Consider the following 12,090-nt stretch of genomic DNA (forward strand, 5'->3'; position numbering starts at 1 on the left):
TGAAATGTTGAGAGTAGCCCTGCCATGCAACGCACTTTGGACGAATTGTGTATCCAGACAAAGGATCCACATCATTCATACTTGGCAGTCAGGTACGAGGCACAGAAACTTAGTGCCCAGCATCTAAGGGAAGACTGGCCTACCGCACAATGCTGCTTTAGAGACCTAGTGAGCCGCTTGGAGTTCTAGGAATCCTAGTTAAGGACTTAACTAGGACCTAAGTAGATTGGAATTCGCCATAGAACACATTGGACAGTATAAACTTTCCTTTAATATATTGTCAATTAAAAGAAAGGAGGGAGTGGGAGGTTGTGCTTACTAAAGCCCTCGTGTAGACAGAAAGCAGAGATGACATTCCCAGAGCAGGCTACCTATCAAAACTCGCCATAGCACAGAGCTCTGGGTTTGATTGAGAGACCCTGCCTCAGTAGAAAAGGCATACATGCGTGCACCTACACACGCACACACACATACATACACACACACATACACATACATAACATATACACACACATGCACACACACATACACATGTCCACACACACATACATATATACACACAAATACATACACACACACTCACACACACATACACATGCACACACACATGCACACAGATACATACACGCACATACATGCACATACATGCACATACATACACACAGAAGGAAAGAGAGAGGTAGATACATGAAGTGGAAGTAAAGAGCTCTCTCTGGGGTTAGAGAGAAGCCTATTAGTCCTAGTGATGGTAAAAAGGTTTCTGTGGTTAGGGAAGGAAAGAAGGCAGGTTTTGCTTCCTAATGCCTGTGCGTTGAACCTGTTGACATACAGAGTAGACATACAGTGACCCTTCAGGCCAGGTCTGAGATGTAAGGTTGATGTCGTCAGCTGCAGCCTGTCGATCTGATGATGGAAATTCTAAGATGTTTTCTTTTTTGTAGGCAGGTGACAAGTCACTCTCCAATGTAAGTGAAAATTTCTTGTTACAATCTTAACACTCAAGAAGTTGTTAAAATACCCACTGTATTGTTAAGAAGTTATTATTGTAAAAGAAAACTGGGGTTATCCTCTTGCTACTTCAGCATTAGATTTAATAGAGTATAGAAAAATTTAGCCAAATATATATGATACATAATCACAGAAACAAGTATTGTTATTTCCTGTGTGTGAAACATTTTAATCGGCTTACATGTTCATTGAATTTAATACTTTCCATGTCTTTTTTTTTTCCTTTGTGGTAGTTGTTTCTAATCCATTAGCATGTTCTATACCTTTTTGGTCTTTGTTTAAATTGCATTTTCCTCCCGAAGTAAGTAATTTTTAATACATTTTTAAAAACATTGAGTCATGTGACACTAAAGTATTTAAATAAGGACTTGCTTTAGGACGAGGTATCCGGGCTGACCACTAATCCCTTAACACTGTCCTCTCAGGTTATTGCACATGAAATATCTCATAGCTGGACAGGAAACCTAGTGACTAACAAGACGTGGGATCACTTTTGGTATGATGGGTTGTTTTGTTTTGTTTTGTTTTATTGGTTGCTCTTGTTGATCCTTCTGCTTCCCACCCACCGCCACCGCTGTCTCCTCTGCACTTCTTGTTTCTCTCCCCTACGGTCACTATGATCCACGGAGTTTCAAAAGATCCTGCCACACCTGTCACAGAGGTCGATGCAGTCTAGGTGTGCAGTTTATTCCTGCCGCTAACTCTGACATTGCCGCGTTTTAACACAGACTTGGCAATAGCAAGATTGCCGCTTCCTTTTCTCTGCTGCCACCTGCTGGTCTGGGCTTGCTATCGTCTTAGTTGACTGCCTGGGCCTCTCTAGGCAGCACGGGCTGGGATGTAAAGGCCATGCTATATAAGGGCTCTCCTCCCTGGGAAGACACAAAGAAAAGATCCGCTTGGCTAAGATGCTGTGTTCTATCTGCTAGGACAGTACCCATTCTGTTGTTGTTTTTTGTTTTGTTCCCTTTCAGGTTAAACGAAGGACATACTGTCTACTTAGAGCGCCACATTTGTGGACGGTTGTTTGGGGAAAAGTTCAGACATTTCCATGCTTTGGGAGGATGGGGAGAGCTACAGAATACAGTAAGTAGGGTGGGCTTCTCCAAGAGTCACCCAGCCTTGCATAGTCATTACCAAACTGGGTTAATAACGTATAACAATAGGGTAGCCATGGGTGTAGAGGATGTAGCAGGTGCCATATAATTGTCTGACACATGCCATGCATAGCTCTGTTCTAAACTGGGAACCAAGAAACACATATGTTCTTTACTGCTAACATAGATGACTATTGCATAGAAATTTATGTGAATACTTGTGATTTGTTTGTTTGTTTGTTTGTTTGAGACAGAGTTATTTGTGTAACAGCCCTAGCTATCTTGGAACTCACTCTGTAGACCAGGCAGACCTTGAACTCACTGAGATCTCTGCCTGCTTGCCTCTGCCTCCCAAGTGCTACAGTTGAAGGTGTGCACCACCACTGCCTGGCCCTAATACTTGGGAATTTTTTTTTCAAAAATGTATTTATTTATTTTGTTTTTTTCGAGACAGGGTTTCTCTGCACCACCACTGCCAGGCAGATTTATTTATTTATTACTTATATCTAAGTATACTGTAGCTGTCTTCATACGCATCAGAAAAGGGTGTCAGATCTCAATACAGATGGTTGTGAGTCACCATGTGGTTGCTGGGATTTGAACTCAGGACCTTCGGAAGAGCAGTCAGTGCTCTTAACCGCCGAGCCATCTCTCCAACCCCTACTTGTGAATTTTTAAACACACTCTCCCCAACTCTAAATGTGTCGCTCAGACATTAAATCATCTTTCTAGTTCTTTTGTCAAAGTAAAGCCTGTTATTAGCAAGGAATATCCGAGACATACACGTAGTTAGACTCCAGGAGTGATAGCAGCATACTGTTTCCAGTCTGTACGTTGAAGGTTTAGAAGCCTGAGTGAAACAGAGCCTCCCCAACAGCTTGCTGGCGCAGTAACAGTCCTCTTCCTATGAGAGCACTCATCTCACTTTATTGGGTTGCAGATAAAAACATTTGGGGAGTCCCATCCCTTCACCAAGCTCGTGGTTGATCTGAAGGACGTAGACCCCGATGTAGCCTATTCCTCCATTCCCTATGAGAAGGGCTTCGCATTACTCTTCTACCTTGAACAGCTTCTTGGGGGACCAGGTAAGTGGCTGCCATTGTCCGGCGGTTGGGTTCCTTTTGTTTTTATCTCTGGGAGGGTGATTGAAGAGTAGAGATGAACTGTAAACTCTTTCTAGTCTTTTTATATTTCTGGTTTCATTCTGCTAGAGATGTCTGTTGCTGTCAGATGTTGCCTTCATCCACAAAACTCTACACAACCCCTTAATCTAGATAATGGGGGCTTGACTTTTTTTAAAATCCCATTATAGTTAAAGAGTTAGGGTAATAGCGTATATCCATAGACAAACTTCCTGTAGCCCTCGCCAGCCCCAGGGTCACCTCATTAGCACTTTGATGTCACTGGCTCCAGATCTTATTCTAGGGGTAGATGACTGTCAGTCACACGCACATACACACACACACATACACGGAATGACTCTAATAACAAAATCAGGGATCCTGTAGACTCTTATTGGTGGGTCCACTTCCTCCATTGAAGTTCCCAGCGGTTGCTGTAATTCTCTCTTCTTTCTTCAAGTTTTCATGGATGTGACGTCACCTACATCAGCTTTCTCCTTCCTGTGGGTCTTAGCCACCTCAGCATAGGGTTTCCCCCCTCACCTTTGCACCTCATGGCTTCACTTTGGAATATCTAGATTGCCAGTGCCGTTGTTGGCTTGCACCCTGTGCCCTTCAGTAAATACAACAAGCACTCCTGGAACATAAGCCATGTGTGACTCAGTGGGGCCCCTGAGAACCGGAGCGGCTTAGCAGAGGATTTGGGGAGAGACCAGTCGAGTTACTTCTATCACAGTGTGTTCTGATGATTCTGCTTCATTACTAGTTACTGATGTTAACCTCTTCCTGTGCCACAAGCATGAATTAGAGTTTCCCACAGGTCTGTCCGCATGGAGGACCATACAGTAGGGTGTGGTGCTGTACAGGCAAGAGAGTGCGACTGTCTTATGTATTTGTTCTGCATCTGTTTTTTTTTTTAATTTCTAAGCTCAGTGTTTTGCATCCTCGTACTCAGGGCATGTGACTCTCTCACACACAGATGTGCTGGGATTATGTGACATTATATTGATGGCCTGGGCGGGGTCCCCGTTTCCATCGGCTTTGAAGGCGCCTGCCCTTCCATTCCATTTGTGGGCCTACTCCCCCTTTTTCTCATTGATGAAGGCTATTGCTTTAGAACTTGGGTTATTCTTGCTCTGTGTCTTCATTATGTCATCCTGGCTGGAAGGAGACTTCAAGGACCAAGTGGAGACCTGCCTCCTGTCCTGAACATTCTCTCCTTGGTCCTTTGACTGTTCTCTGTTGCCCGTGGTTACCGGAACAACGTCAACTGCAAAAAAGACGTCAAAGAATTGCCTTCCTGTGAATTGATTCTTCTTTCTTTTAATTTTTTTTTTCCTCCTAGAGGTGTTTCTAGGATTCTTAAAGGCTTATGTTAAGAAGTTTTCCTACCAAAGCGTAACCACTGATGACTGGAAGAGCTTCCTATATTCCCACTTTAAAGACAAGGTCAGCTTTAAATTCTTCCTACTTTTCATGCTCCATGTAGCTCTGTAAAGTACTTGTTAGGCTGTGTGGATTTCTCAATCATAAGTATTGGCTCGGAATTGCCCAAGAGTCTCCACTGTTGTATTCCGATTCCCTGTCAGAGCACTTGTGATATCTGTAAGTTTGTATGTTAATTAGTCAGATTTAATCGTCCCACATTTAGAAATGATCTCGACATGGCAGCGTAGAGTAGATGGTGTCTGATCACTCCCAGGTTTGTTTTCAGTTGGGCATCTGTGAGTTTGTTACAACCTAGGACAAGTCTCTCTATCTGTCACGAACTGGTTGGTCTTCCTGTTCACAGGTGGATCTTCTCAATCAAGTTGATTGGAACGCCTGGCTCTATGCTCCGGGCCTGCCTCCCGTCAAGCCCAAGTACGTACCCGCCTGCTAACCTGCTTCCTTTCCTTCTTCCTGTCCATTTTGTTTGTTTATTGTTTTCCCAGGACAGGATTTCTGTGTGTAGCCCTGGCTGTCCAGAACTCACTCTGTAGACCAGGCTGGCCTCAGACTCACAAAAATCTGCCTGCCTCTCGAGCATTGGGAGTATGGTGTGCGTTACCACCACACAGCAAGTATTTAACCTCGTTATTGCTTTGCAGCATACTAACCTACAGATGTGTTGGACTGCACGTGTAGCTATCTCAGGACAGGTGGCTGAGGGCTGCAGATTGGACACACCTAGCCGGATCCCTTTTGGAGTATCTGGAAAGACTATGTGCTTTTCTTGAACTGTTACCAGTCAGCAAAGCGTGCAGGGAGGCTGGCTTAGATTTCTTAGACTTTTTTCCCTGAAGCCCAAAGCCATTTCCATGGTTTACAAACAGATCTGTTGAACTGATTGCAGTTATTACCGAGTGCTTTGTTTCTACCCAGATATGGAGAGGGACTCAGGAAAGAGTAAGATATTTTCTCCTTTTAAAGGTTTTGTGAAGGCCAGGTATGGTGGCTGTCTCTCACCCCAGCCCTTGGGAAGCGATAGGAGGATCATGAGCCCAGGGTTCAAGTAGCAAGACTTGATCTAAAATACACATACACATTTTCAGTAAGAAAAAAAATAGCATTTTACTGTTAAATAATATGTACAGATATTATATCTACCCTTAAGCTATTATAAGTTATTATCCCTATTTCTAGAAGTAGTAATTTAGAGTTAGCTGACCAAAGTGTCTTGCCCAAAATTGCACAACTCATAAATAGTAAGCCTTAAATCCCTGGAGCCTTAACCCCCTGTCTTTAAGTTAAACACCTCCCTGGCATCAGGGAGCTAGTTGCACCTTTGAGTTCAGCTGTCGTGTAAGGATGCTGACTCTGGCACACTCCAGCTCTTGGTTGCCCTTCCTTCAGATCACGGAAAGTTCTTACCAGCCACTCTCCCACCAAATAGCCTGACTTAATTGAGGTGCAGGGTGAGCATCACAAGTTGAGGTAGAAATAAAGATGCCATGGTCCTGTGTGTTTGGCACGCCTCTTGAGAGCCCAGGCTGAGAAAGGAGTACTCAAAAGAGATGCAGTAACTCCTACGTTCTTACAGCACTCTCCACACTTGTGGGCATTCAAATGTCTCCCAGGCGTAGCCTCTTTTCTCCATTCCCTGCCCCTCCACTCATACTCACTGTGACCTTAGCACACAGGAAGACTGCTGTGGCCTCTGAACTGTGCACCTAGATGTTTTCTGGCCTCCTCCTGTACCAGTCTGGATAGAGAGCCGAAGTAAACATTTAAAAACACAGTGTGACTCAGGATGCAGAAGCATACAGGTATCTGTGAATTGAAGGCTGGCTTGGTCTACATGATGGGTTCCAGGACAGCCAAGGCTACATAATAAAGAGATCCTGTCTCAAAAATAGAGGATGGATAGATGGATAGATGACAGAGAGAGAGAGAGAGAGAGAGAGAGAGAGAGAGAGAGAGAGAAAAGAGAGAGAGAAGAAAGATAGATGATTGATTGATTGATTGATTGATAGAAAGATGATAGATGGATACATAGATGATAGATGGATAGATAGATAGATGATGGATGGATGGGTAGATAATAGAGACAGAAAGGCAGACAGACAGACAAGCAATAACAAACACAACTGTGTCAATCTGTGGTCTTGCTAGTCATCTTCTCTAGTGCTCATCTGGTCTTGGACAGAAGCCAGTCCTTCCTTTCATGGGGACCATGTAGCTCCTGATGTCCCACCCCCTTTGCTTCGGTCAGGAGGTTCCTCAGACTCTCCGCCCTCATTCAAGCCTGTTCCTCAGACACACACTTCCTTCTACGCGGAAAATTCCAGCCTCAGCTTAGGAACCACTCCCTCACGGAGCATCCCGTAACCCCTCTGTCGGGTCAGACCTTGCATCTAAGCGTCTCTGGTGCTGTATTGGGCAGCTTTTCACTTTCTCCTGTGACTGAGCACTTCTTTGTGTCACTGCACCCAAGGGAGAGCAAGGCTCAAGTCTGGTTTGCACATTACTTCTCGTAGGGCTTTTTTGTGAGTAGCAATTACTTCTTCTGCCTGAGCTAACCCTTGACTTAGCCTACTTAGTCTAGTCACCCATACTGAGAAGGAAGTCTCAGAACCCTAAGAAAAACACCAGCCAACCCTTTCTAGTGTCTTGGTGTTTAAGAACTCAGTGTGAGCAGCCCGGCTGCTGTGTGGAGATTAAAGTGGCTACTCCGGCCTAGTGCTACTCTGATGCCTTCACTGGACAAAATCCCCAACATGATTCGAGGAAACCTAGTTTAGTTCTGTTTCTGTCTGTGGTCATATTACTTCGAGCCTGTAATGAAATAGAACACAGAGAAGGTAGTGCAGGGGTAGACAGACACACAGACAGAGACCCACTTCCAATCAGACCTCCCCTCCTAATGGCCTATTAATTTATGGGTGAAGTTAGTATCCTTATGATCCAGTCACCTCTAAATACCACGCCAGCTGAAGACAGAGCCCCAGCTCATGGGTGGGGCTTTGGAGGACTTTTCAAATTCAAACCCAAAAGCACTTAGGGTATACTTAGTGCCAGGGTCCCAGTGCAGCGTGCTAGGTATTACTTCCTGCTGATCCTACCTCAAAGAGAACTGTTAACTGGCTCCCTGTTCGTTCCCTAGAAAAAGAATAGAATTAAAAAAAAAAAAAAATAGTAGGTCCCTACCAGCAGTAGGTGGGCCTCTTCACTGATGAGCGTTTCACAGCAAATAGGCTTGGTGTTTAGATAAAGAGGACTGTTTTGCAAGAATTTTGTTTACTCAACACATTCAGGTTAGGAGCACACACATAGAGACACAGATCATCTTGCTTAATGGTTAATCCCACCTCCCGTAAAGAAAGGAATGAGGCTATCACACACACCGTGACTTTGGACTCTCCAGTTTGCTATCTGGAACAGTGCCTGTTACTTAGCCTGCTTGCTGACTTGCTAGGTGATGAGAAGTTTGGAACAACCCAAAGTAAAATCCCTGAGATTGGGGATGTCTTCGTGCTGTCTCGATTGCCTGGAGCTGTTGTTGCCAGGCAGAGACACTTGAGTGTGCCTCACTGGGCCTGACCCTGTCCCGAGTCCTCCATGGGCATGTGACATGTGCTGGGATGCCTGTGTTCTCATGAAGGATGGCCAGGAGCTTCATTGATGTGGCATCTATGTGGTGCCCATGTGGATTTGGTTCTTAGATGAGTCAGTAGACCTCCTTTTTCTAACAATCAGGAGCTCTTTACCTTAAAGAAATGTAAACTTTTAAGGATGTTCTATAGCGTAAAAATGCATTTGCACAGAAGGATATGTTTACAAAATTTAACCTTGACTACCTTTCATTTCCACAGTTACGACGTGACTCTCACAAATGCTTGCATTGCCTTAAGTCAAAGATGGGTCACTGTAAGTAGCGATGGAAGATTTCTGGCTCGTTTCTGAATTGTACAAAGACGCCTCTTGTGTATTGAGGGTAGTTTCAACTGTGAGCAGTTGTTTTTAATTCTTTCCCTGGGGTGGTACTGTCCTCGCCCCTCCCCCCTCACTCAAGAGGTGCTTCAAATACCTGTAGATGAATCTGAATGATGTTGGGTGAATGTTTAAGGCCAACTATGGAACAGGAGGATCAGACGGTTTGCTGGCTTCTGGTTCTGTTCATTTCTGTAAACCCTCCTAAAAAGGGGTTTCCACACGTATGTGCTCAGACGGACACCCAGGGAAGCAGACTGAGCACCTGCCCTGGATGAGTCTGGAAGAGAAACTGAGAGAGAACTTAACAGTTGCTTTACCTTGACAACAACTGTTGATGCTGCTCTCTGAAATGTATCTTTAAAGTTTACGTGGTCAGCATTTCTTGACAATCTTCCACATATCGAGTGTTGAGATTCCCAGTGTGAAAGAAACAGAGGTGGACTTGCCTTTTGGGGCAATGAAAGAAATTTGAGGTAGTTTAATGAAAGAAATTAGATTTAGACACACATGACTTTTATGTTGGGCAATTAATTTACTGGGGTGGGGATACTGGCGACCAAACCCAGGGCACGCAGAGCATTTCTCCCATGTAGGGAGACAACACTTAAGAGAGAAAGAAGAAAGCAAAGCAAGAGGATAAGGGAGGAAATAGAAGTGAGAAACCAGTGGACAGTTCTCTAACTCAGCCCAGCTTCATGACACACATGTGACGCCTGCAGACAGGAGGGCTGTGAATTCAGGGCCAGCTACATGTCAAAAAAGAAAGAAGGAGGAAGGAATGGGGTCTCCTTTAAAACACTGTAGACTGTAAGGTTTTTGGAGGCTCAAGTCATAACAAATAGACTGAAGTCTTGTAAGTCTCTGCCTTTCAGAGAATTGGTTGTATACACAGGATCCTTGGCTGAGGATATTTTTACCTGGAGTGTAGAAAGTGTAGTTTAGTGGACGTCCTGTAACATTTCCAAAGGCTTAATTGTTTGTATCCAAGGAGAGAAACCTTGACATGTGAGCCTCCATCTTTTAGCCCAGTCTTTCTGAGCTCACAGACGTGCCAGAGAGAGAACGAGAGCCGTCTGTGGGAGGCAGCACCTGTAATGGGAGTCTCCTGGAGCCCTCTTATTAAATTTGAGAAATGCACGCAGCTCGCCTGGTGCTGGAGAAGCTGCCGCTGATCTCCACTCTGATAGGCTGTTGGGCCCAGCAGTGAAAGGCAGATGGTTATAAACATCTCAGCTATCAGAAGGAACAGATGGACTTGCTAACAGTGAGGACGGTTACCATGAGAGCTCTCCTTAGCTGTTGCCTTGGTTCTTTCCCCCATGTATTGAAGGTATATGTGTATATATATGTATATGTGTGTGTGTGTGTGTGTGTGTATGAAGGTATATGTGTATATATGTGTATATGTGTATGTGTGTGTGTGAAGGTATATGTGTATATATATGTATGTGTGTGTGTGTGTGTGAGAGGCAGGCAGGGATGGCAGGCTGCTCCTGTAACCTCAGTGCTAGGCAGGCGGAGACAGGGGACCCCCAGGGTAAGCTGATTACCTAGACTCCTGAATTGGGAACTGCAAGTTCAGCAAGAGGACACACTCGGAAGAGCGGAGAGCGAGCAGAGGATGATACCCAGGGCCACCCCCTGGCCTCCACGTGCTACGCACACACACACACACACACACACACACACACACACACACACACACAGGAATATACACGTAGGAAACAGTGGTAAGGCATAAGAATCAATGTAAAGCAGCAGCCGTGTAGCGCCAGTACGAGAAGCACAGCCATCTTAGGGTCTGTGGAACACCGCTCTCATTTCATGTATAAAAGGTCTCTTCTGTATTCAGTTAGTTTATAAGTGAGTTGAAATGCTTTATGTAGCATTTCTTGCTTTGGAAGTCACTGTACTTCTAATGGTTCAAACTGTCAAGAAAGCAAAGGCAGGCGACTGTCCCTGCATTCTCACTAGGAATGATGTACACAGATAGTAACACAGATTTTAGGAACCACCCTCCTCTTAGGTTATAGTACCTTAACATCTGGTTATGTTAGCTCAGCTGCAAATTCATTTGTTTTTCTTAATCTTTACTGGTGTGTCAGACTAACAATATTACGAAACTGCGCCTGAACAGAAATAACCCGGTAATGTTTATTTCAGGCCAAAGAGGAAGATTTAAACTCATTCAGCATCGCAGACCTGAAGGATCTCTCATCCCATCAGCTGAATGAGTTCCTGGCTCAGGTGCTTCAGAAGGTGAGCCCCAGCTCCCAGCCCCGGAGATGAAAGTGGGCTCAGAGGCACAGTGCGCACAGTGCAGGAAAAAACACTAATGAAGAAAGTGTGGGAAGAGAAATTAATTACGTAGTCCACTTTTTTTTTTGAAACAGCAGTTATTGAATTATGATATTAGTACTGTTCAAATCAAAACATGTGTAAGAAAGGAGAATTCTTGTTCTAGAAAGTACATAATCCACTAGGAGGGGAAGATATGGGCGCTGGCAGTTGGCAGGAGCCATTTGGAATGGATCAGTGAGGAAAGACTCCGCCCTCACAGGCATCATCAACAAGGAAGGTCTTGTGGAGGACTGAGCCTTGGTTCGCTACCAGCAGAATGGTAGAAGTTAGGTTGAGGGAGGCTCCACCCATGGAGCATGGCCTGCGTTGAGCGAACAGTAGGGCTGGGTGAGGCACCAGAGGCCCTGTCCTAGTAAGAGAGAGTTTGGTTTTAGTGCACCAGTCATCAGGTTGATAGCTTTCTGTGGTGCGGCTGGTGTGATCTAGGATGGAGAAGAAACAGGAAAGCCTGATAGGCTGACGGTGGGGGGAGGGAAGTGGGGCAAAACAGGGAGAGTAGGGAGATGGAGGAGGCTGGCCTAACAGGGTGGACTTGGAATTGCAATATGTCCATTGGAAGCTAATGTACTAACTTGGGACAGGCTTAGCAGTTAGTGAGAATGGAGCTGGCTCACAGGCAGTCCTGTCAGGTAAGGAGTGCCTCCCCAGGGACCTCAGACTGTCCTCCAGAGGCAATTTAAGTTCTGTCTGTCCACACTGAACCTGTCTCCTTTCCTCCTTCCAAACTGGTTTCCCCTTCTAGTGTGGGTTAACATGAGTGCAGGAGGGTCAGATATCCCCTGAACTTGTATCAGGCGTCTGTGTTTATATGGAAAATGCACCCCACCCCACCAAGGACAGAGCCCATATTAATCATCCCAAAGGGGTCTGTGATGTGAAAGGTTAAGAGCGGCCATTTTAAAAGGATATAGATAATGTAAAGGTGATGTCAGAAGAAACAGACACAGATAAAACCAATCAGGAAAATGCCAGGAGGTGAGTTATCTACAGAGTGGGCTAAGTCTAAGTTATGTACGAGGTGGAGAAGAACCTAATGGATTCAGGAATGGTCTAGGCTGAGGAGAGCATAGCACCCCTTTATTTCTCTC

The 12,090-nt window shown here is 44.9% G+C and overlaps 1 protein-coding gene across 4 annotated transcripts in view; it reads left to right on the top strand.

Moving 5' to 3' along the window:
• Positions 1-12,090, top strand: part of Lta4h (leukotriene A4 hydrolase) — a 33,315-nt gene that overhangs the window by 16,237 nt on the left and 4,988 nt on the right. For all 4 annotated transcript variants that reach the window (XM_029482738.2, XM_029482737.2, XM_085843100.1 and 1 more), the window contains exons 9-16: positions 942-965; positions 1,434-1,504; positions 1,983-2,094; positions 3,046-3,190; positions 4,572-4,675; positions 5,019-5,089; positions 8,521-8,575; positions 10,805-10,900. In XM_029482738.2, the coding sequence (XP_029338598.1) occupies positions 942-965; positions 1,434-1,504; positions 1,983-2,094; positions 3,046-3,190; positions 4,572-4,675; positions 5,019-5,089; positions 8,521-8,575; positions 10,805-10,900 (678 nt within the window). The remainder of the gene's footprint in view (positions 1-941; positions 966-1,433; positions 1,505-1,982; positions 2,095-3,045; positions 3,191-4,571; positions 4,676-5,018; positions 5,090-8,520; positions 8,576-10,804; positions 10,901-12,090) is intronic.

The sequence above is a fragment of the Mus caroli genome, unplaced genomic scaffold (assembly GCF_978045245.1).
Source record: "Mus caroli unplaced genomic scaffold, Mus_caroli_1 scaffold_9, whole genome shotgun sequence".
NCBI classification, from domain to species: Eukaryota; Metazoa; Chordata; class Mammalia; order Rodentia; family Muridae; genus Mus; species Mus caroli.